Source organism: Cryptomeria japonica, chromosome 10 (assembly GCF_030272615.1).
Source record: "Cryptomeria japonica chromosome 10, Sugi_1.0, whole genome shotgun sequence".
Taxonomy (NCBI): domain Eukaryota; kingdom Viridiplantae; phylum Streptophyta; class Pinopsida; order Cupressales; family Cupressaceae; genus Cryptomeria; species Cryptomeria japonica.
The window spans coordinates 880581118-880601703 of NC_081414.1; the positions used below are offsets into that span (position 1 = coordinate 880581118).

The window sequence follows — 20586 nt, forward strand, 5'->3', positions numbered from 1 at the left end:
CCAATAATTTGGTGTAAGAAGAATGTAAACTTCATTGAAGATATGGTGAAATTCATATGTTGATTAAGAAATTTGCATGGTCTCTACTTCTCATTTAATTTTCATGTTAGATGAATGGAAGATCTTTGTGCGTGATCAATGGTGAAATTCATACATCCATACTACTAACACCTTGTTGATTGTAAAGTGTCATGCGTAGTCAACTGGATCCATCTTAGCCAAGGTTGTTAACTTCAATTATGAGTCCTTCATTGATATGCTCCACCTTGAGGGTATCTATGCTTGTAGTAGTTATTTGAAAATCATAAAGCTATCCCTAGAAGATTGCACTAGTCTTGTGGAGATGTTCGTTGCATGTCAAAGCAAAACTTAGTTGAGTCTCACCAAAGATTGTCCATTGCTCTTACATTCTAGGATTAGATTAGCTTTCTCAACCCTCATCATTTTTTCCTTTTTTTTTAAAGTGAAATTTCCATGTTCCAATGACATTCAAGCATTTAGGATTCAACGTTAGTCCACCCTGTGATTCTAGCAATTATTAGAATATTTAATTATATTTTAGTCACCTATATTTAGTTCCTTGTTTAATGGTCATTTAGCTTTTTAGTTAATTAGCTTTTAAGCTTTATTTAGCATTTAGCTTTTTCTTTTTAATTAATTAGCTTTTAAGCTTTATTTAGCATTTAGTTTTTTTTTTAGTTAATTAGCTTTTAAGTTTAATTTAACTTTTAGCTCTTTAATCTTTTACTTTAACGTTATGTTCTAATTATAGAACATCGTCTTGTAACCTCTATATATATGTGTGTATATCGTTCAATGTAATCATCCGATTATTGAATCATTCATTCAATTTATTTTTCATGGTATCAGAGCATGGAAATTAAAAATTTTGAAAATTTTTGTTATTAAAATTTTTCAAAGTTTTTATTAAGAGATTTTTTTTTAAAACTGTTTTTGTTAAAAAAAAAACAGATTTTTTTTTTCTCTTCTTGGGTAGTTTTTTTTTTGCAGGTTGAAAATTTTCCTAGGGTTTCTGCAATTTTCGACTAGGGTTTTGACCCTTCTATTCAAGTCGAAATTTTATTTTGGTTGCAAATTTTTGGTGGGTTTTTTGAGAGCTCAACTGGGTCGTCATCATATTTTTCTGGGTGCATCGTTTTCTGTGCCTCAATTTTTGAGTTGTCGGATCTGCATTCTGTTTTCAGATTCTTGGTGGGTTTTTCGAGAGCTTTTCTGGGTTGGTCTCAGATTTTTTTGGGTGCCTCGTTTTCCATGCCTCGATTTTTGTGCCAGCAATTTGCCTTGGAATTAAAAAACAGTTCACAATTTCTGCTATTTCTGTGGATGTTGGGATTTTTGCTGTTTTTTTGGCACCATTTATGTTGTTTTAAGTGTGCAGAAAATTTTTATTTTTGGGTTTCTTCCAAACCTCAAAATTCGTGCCTTGGAATTCGTGCCAGAATTCTCCTATAGGGTTTCAGTTTTTTCAGCAGCTGTTTCTATTCTGATTTTAAAAAAAATCAGATTCTTCTGTCTCTTGCTTTCACTTAGTTGACCTCGATCAACCTCGATTTCCGTGATGGCATCATTAACCAACATCATGTTGGAAAACAGTCAGAAGTTCAACGGGCGCAACTACAACACCTGGAAATAGCGTATGCTTACCATCTTTGAGTATCGTTGCCTTGATCAACTTGTTTTGGGCAAGGAATCTCGTCCTACAACAACAGGTGATGATCAAGACAAACATGATGTGAAGAATCGAGAGGCTGTCATGCTTATCAAACTCTCCGTCACAGATGATCAACTCCCACAGGTGCCTTCAGGTAAAATAGCAAAAGAGATCTGGGATCTTTTGAAGGATCTTCATGAAACGTCCGACAAGAGCCGAGCTTTCTTTCTGAAGAATATGTTGTTTTCTATCATGATGGACGAGAAGTCATCTATCCAGGCACATCTTATGAAGATCAAGGACATCTGTGATCAGTTAGAAGCTATAGACCGAACCATGGTGGAAGAGGATATGGTAGTGATCACGCTGAAAAGCCTTCCCAGATCCTACGAGCATTTCATTGATACGCTCAATATCTCCTCTACTAGTGTTGATTTGAAGTTTCCTGATCTTTGCAACAAGCTGCTCCAACAGGATCGATGGAAGCAACAGTTTGGAAGCAACGCTAGTTCATCCACTGAACAGGCTTTCACAGCCTCAGCTTCGCATAAGTACAAGGGTAAAGCTCCGTCCTTCCAGCAGAAAGGACAAGGTCAATGTCAACCTCAGCAGTCTTCCAAAAAGAAGAGCTTACAGTGTTCCTACTGTCATATATATTGCCATTTGGTGAAAGATTGCTGGAAATTGATAGCATCCCAGCAATCCAAACAGGGAGGGTCCAAGCAGAAAGCCAATTCTGCCACGCATCCTGATCAGAAGGAATCTGCCTTCTATGCGCTCATGGCCCAAACCTCCTCTGATGATGTTCAATCATCAGCCTGGTACATTGACTCTGGAGCCTCTTGACATTTCACACATCGTCGGGATTGGTTTACAGAGTACGTGCCTTTCATTGATTCAGTGATATTTGGTGGAGGTGAAGAGTATACTATTGTCGGCAAGGGCAACGTTCAGATTTCATCTGGTGGGAGCGATTTAATATTCCTCAATGTATACTTTGTACTTGGTATGAAGCTCAATCTACTGTCAGTTAGTCAGATTATGCAACATTCACCACAGCTAGATGTCGTCTTCAGGTTGCACAAGTGCAACATTGTTGATAGGGAGACTCGCACTACAGTTGCAGTTGGTATTGAGGATCATGGTCTTTATAGACTTGTTGATTCTACTGGTTCTCAGGAGCTCGCCATGGCAGCCAGGAGTACTTCCATCAGCACTCTTTGGCATCAGCGATATGGGCATCTCAATGTCCACTATCTCTCTCAGTTGGTTCGAGAGGATCTAGTCGTAGGATTACCTGAGATTCAAACTCAGAATCATGGAGTTTGCGGAGCGTGTCAAGCTGGAAAGCAACATAGGACTCCCGTTTTCAGATGGAGACGCTTGGAGATCATCCAAGGTCTTGCAACTCGTTCATGCAGACATCTGTGGTCCCATGAACACTCCATCAGTCACTGGATGCAGGTATTTTCTATTATTTGTTGATGATTTCAGCAGACGCATGTGGGTTTATTTTCTTAAGTAGAAATCAGAGGTGTTCACCATGTTTCAAACGTTTAAGGCCTTAGTGGAAAAAAAGTCTAGCTATCAGATAGTCACTCTTCGGTCTGACAATGGAGGGGAATTTTGTTCTGCAGAGTTCACCAACTTTTGTGCATCACATGGCATTAAGCATCAGCTTACCACACCTTACACCCCACAGCAGAACGATGTTGTTGAGCGCAGGAACCGTACAGTCACTGAGATGGCTCGGTCTATGTTGGAGCATAGAAATGTTCCAAAACACTTTTGGGCGGAAGCGGTCTTCACTGCAGTCTACCTTCTGAACCGGTCTCCCACAAAGGCCGTCAAGAAGATGACTCCAGAGGAAGCTTGGTCTGGCAGGAAGCCCAAAATCAGTCATTTGAAAGTTTTTGGCTCTACAGCTTATGTTTGGATTCCAGATGCCATGCGCACCAAACTGGATCCAAAGAGTCAGAAATTGATGTTCATTGGCTATAGTGACAACCACAAGGCATATCGGCTGGTTGATATAGACACTAATCACCTCATATTCAGTCGAGATGTAGTATTTGATGAAGAAAGAGGGCCTTTTCAGCCTTCCTCTCCTGATTTGAGCACTGAGGATCACCCTCCAAAGGCTGTAAGTATGGGTGTTCGTCTTCCCTTAGCTCCACTTGATGGGAGGGATTTAGTTGACTCTGAAGTTGTGGGGTCTCCCAGGCATGACATTGCACCCCCTGACTTTCCTCAAGATCTTCTCGATCCACATCCAGAGGAGCTTGCTCTAGATATTTCAGGCACTCTTCATCCTGCAGCAGATGTTGGTACTTCTACTCTTCAGCCTAAGTGGTGGGCCAAGACCATTGGTGATCTTCATGATGATGAGCTCATTGAGGGTAGATCCGTTAGAGGTAAGAGCCAACAACACACAGTTAATTTTGCTCTTATGGCCAACATTCACAGTATTTATGAGCCCCAAACATATACAGAGGCTAAAGGTGTACCTGAATGGGAAAAGGCTATGGCAGCGGAGCAACATAGTCTTTTGAAAAACAACACTTGGGTATTGTCTGATCTTCCTCCAGGAAAGAAGCCCATTGGCTGCAAATGGGTGTTTAAAGTCAAGTATAAAGCTGATGGAAGTCTTGATAAGTACAAGGCTCGGTTGGTGGCAAAAGGGTTTTCACAGAAGGAGGGCATCGACTATGAAGAGACATTTGCTCCCACAACCAAGATGAGTACCATTAGGCTTGTCCTCGCTCTCTCAACTCAATTTGGATGGAAAGTCCATCAAATGGACATCAAGAGTGCCTTTCTCAATGGTGATTTGCAGGAAGAAGTCTACATGACGCAACCTCCAGGTTTCAAGGTTGCCGGTAAGGAACACCAGGTATGTAGACTAGTCTAAGCACTCTATGGCCTCAAATAGGCTCCTCGTGCATGGTACATCAAAATTGATAAGTACTTGATTGATCAAGGTTTTTAGAGGAGTCCTTCAGATCCCAATTTGTATGTCAAACATACTAGTGATGATATTCTATTTCTAGTAGTCTATGTTGATGATCTCATCATTACTGGCAATGCAACACATCTGATCATGTAGGTCAAACAGAATTTGTGTCAGCATTTTGATATGACAGATTTGGGACTTCTCCATTATTGTCTTGATGTAGAGGTTTGGTAGACTGATAGCCACATATTCATTTCTCAGTCAAAGTATGCCAAGAGCCTACTAGATAAGTTTCGAATGCAAGATTGTAAACTTGCATCTACACCTATGGAGATAGGGCTCAAATTATCAGCCAAATCAGATTCACCTGTAGTGGATGAGTCTTCATTCAGGCAACTAGTGGGCAGCCTCATCTATCTCACTGCCACTAGACCTGACATCAGTTATGCTGTGAGCTATATTTCTCACTTCATGTCAGCCCAAAAGTTGAACATTGGGTTGCAGCGAAGTGTGTGCTTAGATATGTGAAGGGCACTCCTGATTTTGGCATTCTGTACAACAGAAGCAAAGATCCTAGGCTGGTTGGTTTTACAGACTCAGATTGGGCAGGTTGTGTTGATGACAAAAAGTCAACTTCTGGGTATGTTTTCAGCTTGGGTACAGGTGCAGTCACATGGACCAGCAAGCAGCAATAGGCAATAGCTCTTTCCTTGATCGAAGCAGAGTATCGGGGAACTGTTAAGGCAGCATGTGAGGCAATTTGGCTACGTAGGATGCTTGCAGACATGCAAATGTCTCAACCAGGACCTACTCCCTTGTTTTGTGATAATCAAGCGGTTCTAAAATTAGCCAAAAATCCAGTCTTCCATGAGTGGACAAAGCATGTGGAGCTTCATTGTCATTTCATCCGCCAGCGTGTTGAAGATGGATCAGTGATACTGCAGTACATTCCTACAGAAGATCAGACTGCAGATGTCCTCACCAAGTCCTTGAGCCTGGCAAAGTTTCTCAAATTTAGAGGGCAGCTTTGTGTGATAGATACATGACCATTAAGGGAGGGTATTAGAATATTTAATTATATTTTAGTCACCTATATTTAGTTCCTTGTTTAATGGTCATTTAGCTTTTTAGTTAATTAGCTTTTAAGCTTTATTTAGCATTTAGCTTTTTCTTTTTAATTAATTAGCTTTTAGCTTTATTTAGCATTTAGCTTTTTCTTTTTAGTTAATTAGCTTTTAAGCTTAATTTAGCTTTTAGCTCTTTAATCTTTTACTTTAACGTTATGTTCTAATTATAGAACATCGTCTTGTAACCTTTATATATACGTGTGTATATCGTTCAATGTAATCATCCGATTATTGAATCATTCATTCAATTTATTTTTCAGCAATATCACATCAGACAACTAAGTCTATCCAAAATCACGTCAAGACTTGACATTTAGAACTTTGGAGTCATTTCATTTGATCACATAGCTTAGCATTTGGGAGGATTTTGTTCAAGAGAGGATAGAATACTTAGTATATTAATTTGTGTTGCACAGTGCGTAAAAACACCATCAATAGGAGGGTATCAAAATATTGTAATGTTTCTTTAATGGTCATCTTTGTTAGTTTAGGTAGTTTCTAATTTTGGCTTCTGTTCATGATTATTTCATTTAGAAACATCGTCTTTGTAAATTTATTTAAGGAGCCTTCGTCTCCTTTTTTTAATACATCGATTTACCATAACAAGTCTAGCCTTTCAACAAACTAGAGACAGACAAATAGAGCTCTAGGAGTTAAAACCAACTCTATTGGATGCTGGATGTGTCATGGCAAGTATGCACTAGCGTTGAGGTTGCTTGTCATTCATTTCATTTTATAGATTGTCATTTCCTCTATTGCAAAGAGGAATTGGTTTGCATATATTTTCATTAAGTCAATCAAGAGGAATAACCTCACCTTTAGATGATCAAAGAAGTTGGTGGTTGTGCGTTATGCCTTGCAGTTACAAGATTAATAGACTTCAGTAACACATTGGGATGTTGATCCCAAAGATGTTATACAGTTGATGAGACATAGGAGGGATTGGTTAGGGTTCCATTGGATGAGGCAGCCACCCCTCATAGTGTTAGTGACTCAGATTCAAACTCTAATTTTGATGCAGTTTAACTAAAGGCAAATGTTGATTGGGAACAGCTATTCTCATTCCAGAATTTTACTGGAGTACAGAAAAAGAGGGAATGCAGCAAATAATGTTGAAAATGTTTCTAAGATGTCAATGCATACAAGTGAGGTGATTATCTCAGATGTTTGTGAATTTGCTAGGGATGTATAATATTTTTGGGATGGAGAAAATACTATGAGAATCATGTTAAACACTCAAATGGGTATTCCTCAATTGTTGACCTGGTTTGATTTCTTTGTTAAGAGCCCAGCACTCAACACAATTATTGGCGTAGACTTCAATGCATTCCTAATATGCCATTTGAGGAAGATAAGATATTTCTGTAATTCTATGTGGGCTGGTTCAGTCATGCTTCCTAGAGGTTCATGGTGTACCATTTGTTGTTGTAAATTGGCCTCCAAGTCCTGCCCCAGTTCTCCTCCCCCTTGTCCCTCTCCCAGACAAGAAGATGAATCCAACACACTTTAAACACAACAATATTCCAAAAACATATTACATTTTCAATCCAAAGCCAACATCCACTATTAGCATCGCCAAAGAAGCAGGAATGCATGCACAGGGGCATTAGACCTTGACCTATGGATGTTGGGCCTACAAAAAGAGACACATAGAAGTAATTGCAAAAACCAATATTTGTCCAAATCAGTGACCGATATTTTAGTTTATGAAAGCATTGTCATCTTGTTCAACTCTGTGAGCAAAACTCTAGCTCACTGCAATTTTGCCCCTGTAATTTGATCATTGGCAATGTTGATGATGTGGCAAAGGAAAAATTGAAAGACAAAAACAAAAGATGTGGTAATATGTGCAAAGTTAATCCAAGAAAATTTCAACAAATAATTGTTAACAACAAAGACAACCCCACAATGGTAAAGTGTCTGGCAATCAAAAAGCAGTTTTTAAACCCTGGCTGCACCTCAAATGCTGAAGAACAAAGACAACAGCTGGGCCACACCAAACACTTGGCTATTCACCTTATTAATATTAATGGAATTCCTCATGACTTTGTTGTTAATTTTCAAGGAATTAAGGTGGAACTGGAAGGGAAGAAATTAAACATTAAATTCCATGCAATTGACTTAGATAGCATTGCCCAGCTATGGTGATATAACTCATGTCAGGATCAGCATTCATTCCTGAACATGACTTCTCTCCAACAATGATTTGACCCTATTAAAATTTCACCATCATAATGGCGACTTTGACCCCAATAGATAGAAAATAGGATGATCTTCTTACATCTACAGTCCAAGTAGTATATGAAACACCTCATCCAGGATTCAGTACAGCTGGATTTCAGCCCACGACACCATCATCAAATGACTCACATATAGGGAATGCCACTAGTATCAATCCAATCCTTCCACATACACTAGGTAATTATCTACATCACTTGTGCATTTACTGTGGCAGATTCAAGAGGTCTTTAGGATTGATTTCTTCCCCTGGGAAATAATTTTTTTCCCATAATGAAGATAAGAAGTTAAGATTTCTTGACAGAACTATAAATGGATTTAGCCCCTATTGTCAATGCAAATGCCTCAGCAACCCCTATTGCTGACTTATAATAGAAGAGGAGCACTGCTGCTAACAAGAATAGAGAAAATGAATGCGGAGGAGAATAAAAGAAAAGTCCATGAGAATGATGGCTATGCTTCTATAAACCTTGATGAACAATGAAGAATGAGGAGGGGCCAATTTGCAAGGTGGATGAAGCTGCTCAGATTGGCCTCTCTGGCTTCAATAAGCAACAATCTGAAAGGGGTAAGACTTCTCATAGTTTTTCTTTTATTCCCATGGCCTTTAATATTGGCTTCATCTGCACGCAACCTTTGAGACTGAACTCCACTTCTTTACTTTTTACTAGTAAACCTTGTATATTCAACCTACTCTTCCCACCTTACCATCTTTTGAACCAGCCGTTTACCATCCTACACTTACAAAATCAAGCACCACCTTATGGACATTAGTAAGGGATTCTCACCTTTACACAAAATGGTGGCTCTCATAACCCCAACAAGGATGATACTTATATAAAACAACTCCATCCCATTTAAACTGACATCCATTTTGCTCTGGCCAATGTTAATAATTATCTTTAAGGACTCATCAAAGTCATGAATTTCATAAACATGTAGTGTAAGTGTTATCAAGAGTCTTCAGCATGATGACCATCAATTGTCAAGGAAGAAAGGTTTGTCATAGGGTAATTATTCCGTGTGTCAGCAGCAAGGACATACAAATTTAGTGACCGTATAGCCCCCACCCATCACTGGAATACTGTACATAGTGGACACGGGGACTGACCAGCTATGAGATGGACTTGGCATGGGGAAGAAAAATCAACAGCTATCTTCACTATGGAAAACAGTAGTGCCAATTCAACAGGAATTTTTTTGAAGTTATGGACATCTTTTCAGCTATTTTTCCTTTGTTAAGTGGGTTGTAATAATGTTTCCCATGTTAAGTGGATTGTGTTAATTCTCATGGATTCAATTACTTTTAGCATCTTGGTTTAATATTGGGTTCAATATTTTAATTTGGCTTCTTTGTTCTGCTTCCACCCTTTGAAGGCATACATATCCCATTCTTGTGCTCGTGATCTGAATTGGGAATATTATTATATTATTCTTTTATAAATAATAAAAATCATCTTTACTTTTATGGTTTATCAATGAAAAATGATGTATGTAATGTCTGTTCCCAGCCTTGCCATAATAGGAATACAATGGTCATGATTTGGTGTTATTGTGGTTTAGGTAATCATAGTCTCAAGGTAACTGTCTTGTTCTAAAGAATTTGTTTTTTCTTACTAGAGTGCTGGTTTGTTTTTTGTCAGGTACGGCAACAATTCAGAGAAATCTTTCTAGAAATGGGGTAATCATTTATTTTGTTACTAACTCAATTTATTGGTTTGTTCCTTAATTAGTTCTTTCGTATCTGATATCATGATGTCCTGCTTTCTACCTATTCATTTTTTGCGAAAAAGACTACTAAAAGTAACTAATTAGCCTGCACTTCTGTGCTTGTGGCTTTGGAATATTTTTCTTGTCTGTGTATTGAAATTTGTTTTACTCTGTATGCAGATTTGAAGAGATGCCGACAAATAACTTTGTTGAGAGTAGGTAAGAAAATTGGAAATATCTAATTATTTTCTCTAATGCCTATTTCTTTTGATATTCATTTTTGCCAAGGGAATAATGTGTAAAAAACATGCCTTTATAATGCTAAATCAATTTTTTTAAGAAAGCACATTATATATCATTGACTGGTATTTAGCGTTGTCAAGAAGTAAATTATAAGGTAAGGCTTAATTTGTGGGATATTCTCACCAGACTTGTAATCTGGATGTAAAATTGGCTGCCCTAGATATTCTTAGGTTATTGCATCAGGAAATAAGCAGCTTACTTGCAAACAATAAATTGAGTTACGCATAAGCATTTTGAATTATACAAAGCTTGATTACTCTTGAGAATGCTAAATTTGGTTGAGAAGATTAAATGGATAATTATCAATATTTGTTTTTATTTCACTCGCAATTTTTTTGATTGAGAAGTTCTCATTTTTTGCATTCTGTATTCTTTTTTAACATTTAAATATTACAATTAATGATTAAATGCTATTACAAGTTTGGTGTTAAAAGGGAGTTAGAACATGAGATTGACACCTTTGGATGCAAGTACTGTATTTTATCTGATTTCAAAGTTCTAATTTTTAATTTGAAAAAGAAAATAGTTTTATTCTCTGAATGTGCACTTTTTCGCTGTTTCATAATATAATCCCATTGTAAAACTTGTCAAAAACAGGGTAAAACTTTGGAATGTTTTTTCTGATTTCCTCTCTCTGGCTCTGTGTGTATATTTGTATTGTTTTGATAGTAGAGAATCATCTAGTTTTCATTCATGAATTATCTTGAAGATTGTATAATTTCATTGATGGTAAAGTAACCCCTAATCCCAAGGTTGACAGTACAATGGTGCTAGAACATGAGATTGACCCCCTTGTATGTAAATATTATATTTTATAATCTATTCAGAAGTTTTAGCCGTTTCGGAGGTCTATATATCTATGAAGACACATATTTTTAGACATTTAACAGTAATTTCAAGTCTATATTGTCAAAGTTGCCAAAAACCAGGGTAAGTACTGAAAGTTAAGAAAAATAATCATATATTTTCTGCTTAAACGCTTGATTTTCAGTTTGGTAGGTTCCAAAACTTAGAAGTGGTTTATTTTACTCTGCCTGGATTGTATTGAAGATCTGATTAGATATTCATTATCATTTTGTGTTGGAATCTTTTATTTTGATACGAAGTGTGGCCTAGGGGGGCCGGGCCACTCCCTTTTCTATATAAACAAAAAGCTTACAAAAATACTTTGCTCCGTAGAGTAAGGCAAACAATGCATGAGATTCCAGGGGTAAACACTAGCAACAGAAAGACACATCCAGAAATATTACTTACTGTTGCTTGAGCTGATTTTGTGCACCTCCAACAGCTCCGTTTCTTTCTCCTTGACCTTGCTTTGAGCTGCAGCATTTCACAAGAGAAAGGAGAGAGCATTTACCATGTTCCTAGTACGCTCATGAAGGCACCCACATAGGGCTTTTCCATGATTTTTCAGCACTGCCTTGAATTCATCCAAGTGTCCCACAACTAAAACATTTCTGGTGGCCAGAAGGATGGTGCTTCAATTAGATGAGGCAGCAAGGAGATCCTAAGAAAATAGATCCTGACATCAGACTTACTAGCTTTCGTCTTGTATCCTGCAGTTAATTCATAATGCTAATCTCTTTGATATGAGCTTCTACAATGGGCTACACCATCCCTCATCCCTTAAAATGTCTATAATGCATGACAGAAAAGTAGATGCCACAGTGCTGTTGAGATGCTGCTATGGAAATTCTTGAAGTAAATCTGGACCTCTCACCTTTCAAATGACACTCTCCACAGGTGGGGAACCGATGACGAACACTCCAGAGTCCACGAAAATGTTGCAGTTCAAACTTTCAAACTTGGGAGTGTTCGGCATCTGTGTTGAGTTGGAATCTTATTCATTTATTTGATGGGTTAAGTGAACAATTAGTTGTTTGCTTCTGTTTTTCAGGGTTTATGGAAAGCTCGTTAATAGTTCATTTTCACATCTTACAAGAACCTTGAGACTGTTCTTTTTCCATGAAATGTAATTTCTAAACTTTTAACAGATGCCTTTTGCTTTCTTTTCTCTCAAGTTTGAGGATTTATGCTGAGGAATATTTTGATTAGAGCTTAGTAACACCCACTCTTTTTTGGTATATTATTGATACAAAAATATCTAAATGTTTTGCTGCAGACCTGTGTAAAATACTACATATTGCAATTATGAATTATATGTAAATGTTATTCAATTCTCAATTCAAGATGCAAGTTATATTCAAGGTTATCTTTTCTTTCAAATATGTGTTATATCTTTAATATGATAAATCTGATTATAGTCTTCTATGTTGCAGATAAGAGGAGCATTTATCGGTTTCAATGTCCTTCTCACAGATGCCGATTGATATATATATATATATGTATGCAAGGAGGATCAAGCAATACCTTGACCGGTCATGTCCATTAGACATGACCGATCAAGATATTACTTGATCGCACCTTTTGAATTATTGTAGTAATTACCAATCAGTGTATATCAATTAACAAACCACCCGATACTTAATCAGCGTGTCTATCATATGCAAGACAACTGATACTAATCGGTATGTATTAGTTAAGCCCGATAACAATTGGTGTTCATAGTTAATATACTAACCGATATTATTCAGAGTGCATTGGTTAAGCCTGATAACAATCGGTGTTCATAGTTAATATTTTTAACGTAAATCGATACCAATCGGTATTCTGTGCTATGAGATTTACAACCGATGATTATCGGTAGTTAAGCATTGATCGAACTTTGCAAGTATGGTTGAATATATACAAATTGAAGAATGATCATCAATGAAGGAACAATAGCTTGAAGTCTTCATCATAGTTTATCGATAGGATAGATGATTGAATGAGAGACTTCATTTATCTCTCATTCAATCATTTATCTTACCGAGGCTATCATGCATTAACACTCCCTCTTAGCTAGGTAAGATAAGCATCACAATTCAAATGGTGGTTAGTATTCCTTACCTAATCTGACTCTTCAGAAAATCATATCACCTAATCACATGACATGAAATATCACCTAAACACGTGATACAAATGTTCATCACATTAATCTTGTGATGACAAGATATCACCTAAGCATGTGATATCAGTATCGCCTAGACATGCAATACTTAAGGATAAACATATGAGGATGATTAAATTCTCATCTTATCCAAGTTGTGGTATGTGCACTAACATCTTATACAAATGTTTTACCACAACACAATCATGGCACATCCATGACATACCAGAGATCCAACATGATAACTGGTTTGAACATCATAAGATCGTCACCTTATGATGTCTACATACAAGTGTTCATCATCTTGAGAGATCGTCACCTCTTAGATATGAACATAGGGGATAAAATCCAAAATGTCCTAACACGACAAATAAGTTTACACATTAAACATCTTATTGATATGTAAATACAGATTGCAACGCAAATTACCTTTCTATCATACCTAAACCTTTTTTGAAGTGATCAACCTTTACTCTAGAAAGAGGTTTGGTCAGAATATCTGCAGTCTGATCTCTTGTACAAACATATTCTAATTGGATCACATTCCTGTCTACCATATCTCGCACATAGTGGTATGAAATCTCAATATGCTTGGATCTGTCATGGAACACTGGATTTACTGAAAGTTTTATGCAGCTTTGATTGTCACAATGTATGATAGTAGGTTTCATAGGCTCTCCAAACAATCCCACAAGCAACTTCCTAAGCCATACTGCCTCTCGGGCAGCCATGGAAGCTGCAATGTATTCGGCTTTGGTGGAACTCTGAGCCACAGAAGACTGTTTTCTGCTGATCCAGGATATCATAGCTGAGCCTAAACTGAAGCAACACCCTGAAGTGCTTTTCCTGTCAGTCACCCTTCCAGCCCAATCTGAGTCTGTAAATCCGTGTAGGTCTAGATCAACTTTTTCATATTTGAGACCAAGGTTTAGAGTACCTTGTAAGTATCTTATAATGTGTTTTATTGCAATCAAGTGGATCTCCTTAGGCTCACACATAAACTGACTTAAGGCATTAACTGCATAACATATATCTGCTCACGTATTTACAAGATACATCAGGGACCCAATCATTTGCCCATATAGAGTAGGATCTGAGGGTTGTGATTCTACTGCTGCTTCCTTAAGTTTATGAAGGTTTGTTTCCATTGGAGAGGTCATGGGTCTGCAGTTTAGCATTCCAAATCTCTTCAAAATGTCCAAGGTATATTTACCCTGGTTTAGTATAATGCCATCAGTATTCTGCCATACTTCCAAACTTAGGAAGTAATGAAGGAGTCCCAAGTCCTTCATATCAAATTCTTTAGCAAGGTCTTTCTTACACTGATCTATGAGGTGATCTTTTCCTGTGATTAACAAGTCATCAACATATAAAATTAATATTAGCATATCACCTTTGTTTTGCTTATAGTAGAGATTAGGATCTGCATCATTCTTGGAGAAGCCTAATTTTGAGAGATAGGTATCAATCATTTCATACCAGGCCCTGGGAGCATGTTTAAGCCCATAGAGAGCTTTCTTGAGTCTACACACATGTGACTCTGCATCATGAATCTCAAACCCTTCAGGTTGCTCTAGGTATACTTCTTCTAAGATCTCACCATTAAGGAATGCTGTCTTAACATCCATCTGATGAACTTTCCATCCCTTTGATGCTGCAATGGCTAAGACTGCTCTTACTGAAGTGTATCTGGCTACAGGTGCAAATGTTTCCTCATAATCAATTCCTTCCTTTTGAGAGAACCCTCTGGCTACAAATCTAGCCTTGTGTTTCTCAATGTTGCCATCTGCAGCGTGTTTGATTTTGAAGAGCCATTTGGAGGTGACAACAGATTTCCCAGCCGACCTAGGGACAATTTCCCAAACATCATTTTTCATAATGGATTGGTATTCTTCAGACATGGCATTCTTCCATACTTGATGTTTAAATGCATCTGATACATTAGTAGGTTCTTCTTTTGAGAGATCATTTAGGATAGCGACATAGTTGGTAAGTTTGTTAGGCCTTTTGCTTTCTCTGAAAGTTCCTGAAGGGGCAACATACTTCTGAGCTTCTTCTACAGTTTTGGTGGCCCATAGTGGTCTTTTCTTGAAATTTGCTCTAGGTGGGTTTTGAGTTTCATTTTCATTTTCCTCAAGACTCTCCCTCTGAAGCTCAGGAGCAAGGTCTTCATCTATGCTAGGGCTAGGGATATAGACTTCAGGTTCTATTAAGCTTTGGGCTCTTTTGAAGGCTAAGTCTTCTTCAAAGATTACATCCCTACTTAGTTCAATATTCTTCTGACTAGGTATATAGATTCTGTAGGCCTTGGAGGTTTCACTACATCCTACAAGTATTCCCCTTTTTCCAGAAGGCTCTAATTTTAATCTTTTTTCCTTAGGTACATGAATATAGACAGGGCACCCAAATATCCTAAGGTGGCTGATATTTGGTTTTGATTTAGTAAAGACTTCCTCAGGGGTTTTATCTTCAAGATGGGAGTGAGGACATTTGTTTTTTATATATACAACAGTGCTAGTTGCTTCTGCCCGAAGATTGATATTTAGATTCTGATCAAGAATCATGGCTTTGGCAGCTTCTACAATGGTCCTATTTTTCCTCTCAGCTACCCCATTTTGTTGAGGATTATAAGGTATTGTTAACTCCCTCTTAATCCTTGAATTTTTACAAAAATCTTTAAATAATTCTGATGTGTATCCCCCCCATTGTCAGTTCTTAGGGTTTTAATTTTATTTCCTAAGTAGTTCTCTGTTAGTGATTTGAACTCTTTAAACCTATTGAGGATCTCTTCTGATTCTTTACACTTCAGAAAGTAGATCCAAGTTTTCTTAGAGTAGTCATCAACAAATAATACATAATACAAAAATCCCCCTAAAGAAGGTACGGACATAGGTCCACATACATCAGAATGAACTAACTCTAAAATTTTACTTGTTTTCCTAGTACTATTTTGAAAAGTACCCTTAGCATTTTTACCTAGGGCACATCCTTGCATGCCCCTGAATGATATTGCTTTAACTTAGGTAGGCTTGTGACAAGGTTTCCAATTGATGATAAAGCTCTAAAATTCAAGTGACCTAGTCTTCTATGCCAAACTTCATTAGCATTTGTAGTTTCATGGATTAGGGCTAAGTTGGGCTTTGTGCATAGCTCATACAAGTAGCCTTGTCTTTGACCAATGGTTTTAGCTTTCTTGATGGATGAATTCTTTGGCCAAGCCAATACTTTGTTGTCCATGAAGGTCACTCTATATCCATTATCCTCTAGTGCGGATATGGAGACTAGGTTTCTCTTGATGCCTGGGACATATAGTACTCCTTTAAGTTGTAATGATACGCCCGACTTTAGTTTGATGGTGCAGGTTCCAACTCCTCTGATTGGATGTGTGGAGTCATCTCCGATAGTCACTTCCTCATCATTTTCCTCTATCATGGAGTCTAGCACTTCTTTTAATCCTGTAATGTGTTTGGATGAGCCACTGTCAATCACCCAGGAGTTAACCTTGTTTGATGCTTGGTTTGTAAGTGTTGAATAGAGTATATACTTCTTGGAGTCATCTTCCCTTTTAGATTTTCCTGTTTTAGCAAATGTGGCTTGTTGTTTGGCTCTTTCTGGACATTTGGCAACATAGTGCCCAAATTTGTCACATCTGTAACATTGAATCTGTGAAAGGTCCTTCTTGAATGTGTTCTTGCCGTGACGACCTTTTCTCTTCCTAAATTGTTTCTGCTTGCTTTTCTTGTTTGAGTTTGTATTTAGGACTTGAAGATCTTCATCTATATTCTTTTGCTTGATCCCTTTCTTATTTAACCTTGATTCTTCTTGGAGGCAGTCCACCTTTAGCCTATCAAATTTTGGAAATTCATCCCTTGCACTGATGCCTTGGACGAATGTTTCCCATATACTAGGCAACCCATCTAGAGCAATGAGTGTTAATTCTTTGCTTTGGATCTCATATCCAAGAGTTGCTAGTTCATCCCTTAGGGTTGATATTTGCATGAAGTAGGCATTGATTGATTCTCCTTTGATCATGGCTATGTGATTTATTTCTCTTTTTAAAGCCAAGGTTCTACTAGCATTGGATATCTCAAATGCATCTTCAAGTGCTTTGAACATGTTGTAGGCTGTTTCATGTTTCCTTATGATGGGCACAATATTATTTCTCACCCCATCAACTATGATTTTGATGGCTTTTCATTTCCCTCTCACCAAGTTGTTTTGTCAGGTTCAATCTCAGGTTCTGCAGTTTCAGTTTTTAAAAATGATTCGACTTTATTTTCTTTTAGAATCATCTGAATTCTGGACTTCCATGCTGAGAAGCCATCACCTCCTCCGAGTCTATCTTCGAATTTGATAACACTAGCCATTAGAAGAAATGTGATGTTGAATATATGCTTGTTTTGAATTTTCCACAAAATTGAACAGTGTTCGGTTCGATTTTAACTATAGCTCTGATACCATGTAAATGTTATTCAATTCTCAATTCAAGATGCAAGTTATATTCAAGGTTATCTTTTCTTTCAAATATGTGTTATATCTTTAATATGATAAATCTGATTATAGTCTTGTATGTTACAGATGAGAGGAGCATTTATCGATTTCAATGTCCTTCTCACAAATGCCGATTGATATATATATATATATATATGTATGCAAGGAGGATCAAGCAATACCTTGACCGGTCATGTCTATTAGACATGACCGATCAAGATATTACTTGATCTCACCTTCTGAATTATCGTAGTAATTACCAATCGGTGTATATCAATTAACAAACCACCCGATACTTAATCGGCGTGTCTATCATATGCAAGACAACCGATACTTATCGGTATGTATTAGTTAAGCCCGATAACAATCGGTGTTCATAGTTAATATACTAACCAATATTAATCGGAGTGCATTGGTTAAGCTCGATAACAATCGGTGTTCACAGTTAATATGTTTAACGTAAATCGATACCAATCGGTATTCTGTGCTATATGAGATTTACAACTGATGATTATCGGTAGTTAAGCATTGATTGAACTTTGCAAGTATGGTTGAATATATACAAATTGAAGAATGATCATCAATGAAGGAACAATAGCTTGAAGTCTTCATCATAGTTTATCGATAGGATAGATGATTGAATGAGAGATTTCATTTATCTCTCATTCAATCATTTATCTTACTGAGGCTATCATGCATTAACATTATAAACATTTGAAAAAGGATATTTTTCCTAGTTATGTGACTGTTATGAAAATATCTAAGTATTTTGCTGCAGACCTGTGTGAAGTACTACATATTGCTTGTAACTATGAATTATAGACATCCGAGAAAGGTGCAAATCCAATTTTGTCATCTTGTATTTTATTTGCAGAAGTTTTTGAAGTTCAAAATAGATATTGCCTAATGTAAAAGACAATACTACAATTTTTATAAGAAAAATATCTACGGATCTGCTTTTAGTAGTTAGATATTGAAGTAACTAATGAATATCAATATATTTTATAAGCCTGGTACTTGAGGATTTTTTTCCTTCATTAATTCTGGTATTACGTGTCAAACAATTATGTTCTTCTTCTCAATTGGTTGAATTTGCATTTCTCCTGTGGATAAAAGTTGGTTTTAAAATTCAAATACTTTCTAGACCACCTTCATGTGATCTTAACTATTACAGGGAGCAAAAATTGGAGAAACTGGAAAAGGAAATATATAGAGCCTCAATGTATTCCATATATAAATGGTCCCATTATTAGGCGGCCTTGCTATTTTGGAATTGAATTGTCTTCTTTGTAAAACAAGTACAATGAATTTTCTTTAACAATATCGTGCAGCTTTATTGTAATTTCATTTTATTTGGTATCGATATTTTTTTTGATAAACAAAGAGATTTTTTTCTAATATATTTGTGCATTGTTATTTTTATTTGTATTGTATTTTCCCATGAATGTAAATTGTAGCATTCATATGATTATTTAATGTATATGATCATGTGTATTATAGATCATTGTAACCAACTATCTCTGTATCTTGTAGTTTCTGGAACTTTGATGTTCTTTTCCAACCACAGCAGCATCCAGCTCGAGATTCACATGATACCTTTTTCCTGAAAGGTTTTTACTTCAGTGATCTCAGCCGTAGTGATTTGAATTTTTTCTAAATATGATACATGTTTAAAAGGATTTGGTTAGGGAAAAAAAAGCTAATGGTTGCTGGTATTTGCAGTTCCTGCATCTACTCAAAGATTGCCTGAAGATTATTTAGAAAGGGTGAAAAAAGTGCATGAATCCGGTGGCTATGGATCTAAAGGGTATGATCTAAATCATAAATACATCGTTCATTCATGATTCCTTTTATTATTTTATATACACTTCAGCTTTCCGAATGGTTTTAACTCTTTAATCTCGTGTCTTATCCCTTATGTAGATATGGATATGATTGGAAGAGGGAAGAAGCTGAAAAAAATTTACTGCGTACTCATACAACAGCTGTTTCATCTAGAATGCTTTACACATTAGCGCAGGTGCTTATTTCACTTTCAGGATATCAACTCTTCTCCTATCTGTGATTTCTTTTTCATGATATGATCCAACAACTACATTTTCTTAGAAGATTGTCATTAAAGTGGGTATAGCTATTGAATATTAGATCTGTTTGTTTTATCTGCAGAAACCTTTTACTCCCAAACGGTACTTCTCTATTGATCGGGTCTTTCGAAATGAGGCAGTGGATAGGACACATCTTGCCGAGTTTCACCAAATTGAAGGTTGAAGTTAAACCATTTCTAATATAAACCTAGTATTTACATTTTAAAGAATGTTTTGATAGAAGAGAGATTTTCTTGATTGCTGTCCAAATTGTCTCGATTCTTGTATGATTTATCTATATGTCCAAGGTCAGACAATGAGTGCATGGACTCGTGGACTTTTCATATTTATCTTATTTTGATGAGTAATTTTACAGGGTAACACCATGAATGCCCATATGCAGCTTATGTGTGTCTTCACTTTTAAAATTGCAGTTTCTAGTACGTATTATCTGCTTGTGCACAAGTTGTAATTATTAACATTTTTTCTCTTCGGATTTTAGGTGTTGTTTGTGATAGAGGTCTTACATTGGGTGATTTAATTGGTGTCTTGAATGATTTCTTTTCTCGTCTCGGTGAGTATTAAAGTCCTGCATCTTCTGTTTGAACTCCTTCAGTGTTATCATTATTTGCCAATTCGGTGAATTTTCTATGCTTGAGGTGTCTAGGATTCTGTAGTTTACTAGGATTGTATTATATTCTGACACAATTTCCATTTTAGGAATGACTAAGATAAAATTCAAACCTGCCTACAATCCTTATACAGAGCCTAGCATGGAAATTTTCAGGTATAAATTATTTTTCAAGGCTTTGGAACTAATCATTGCATTTCGAAATACCTCCTCTTATATTTTTATTGTTTATGTGTAGTTATCATGAAGGATTCAAGAAATGGGTAGAGGTTGGTAATTCTGGCATGTTTCGGCCAGAAATGCTCCTTCCTATGGGTCTACCAGAAGATGTTACTGTCATTGCATGGGGTTTATCCTTAGAAAGGTAAAGACACAACTACATTTCAAT

General features: G+C 36.7%; 1 protein-coding gene across 1 annotated transcript in view; it reads left to right on the top strand.

Annotated features, from left to right (window-relative positions):
- Positions 1-20586, top strand: part of LOC131026718 (phenylalanine--tRNA ligase alpha subunit, cytoplasmic) — a 79569-nt gene that overhangs the window by 58246 nt on the left and 737 nt on the right. Inside the window, exons 8-16 of the mRNA XM_057956655.2 lie at positions 9634-9671; positions 9881-9919; positions 19017-19093; positions 19206-19290; positions 19407-19503; positions 19650-19746; positions 20070-20141; positions 20288-20354; positions 20437-20562. Of these exons, the coding sequence (XP_057812638.2) occupies positions 9634-9671; positions 9881-9919; positions 19017-19093; positions 19206-19290; positions 19407-19503; positions 19650-19746; positions 20070-20141; positions 20288-20354; positions 20437-20562 (698 nt within the window). The remainder of the gene's footprint in view (positions 1-9633; positions 9672-9880; positions 9920-19016; positions 19094-19205; positions 19291-19406; positions 19504-19649; positions 19747-20069; positions 20142-20287; positions 20355-20436; positions 20563-20586) is intronic.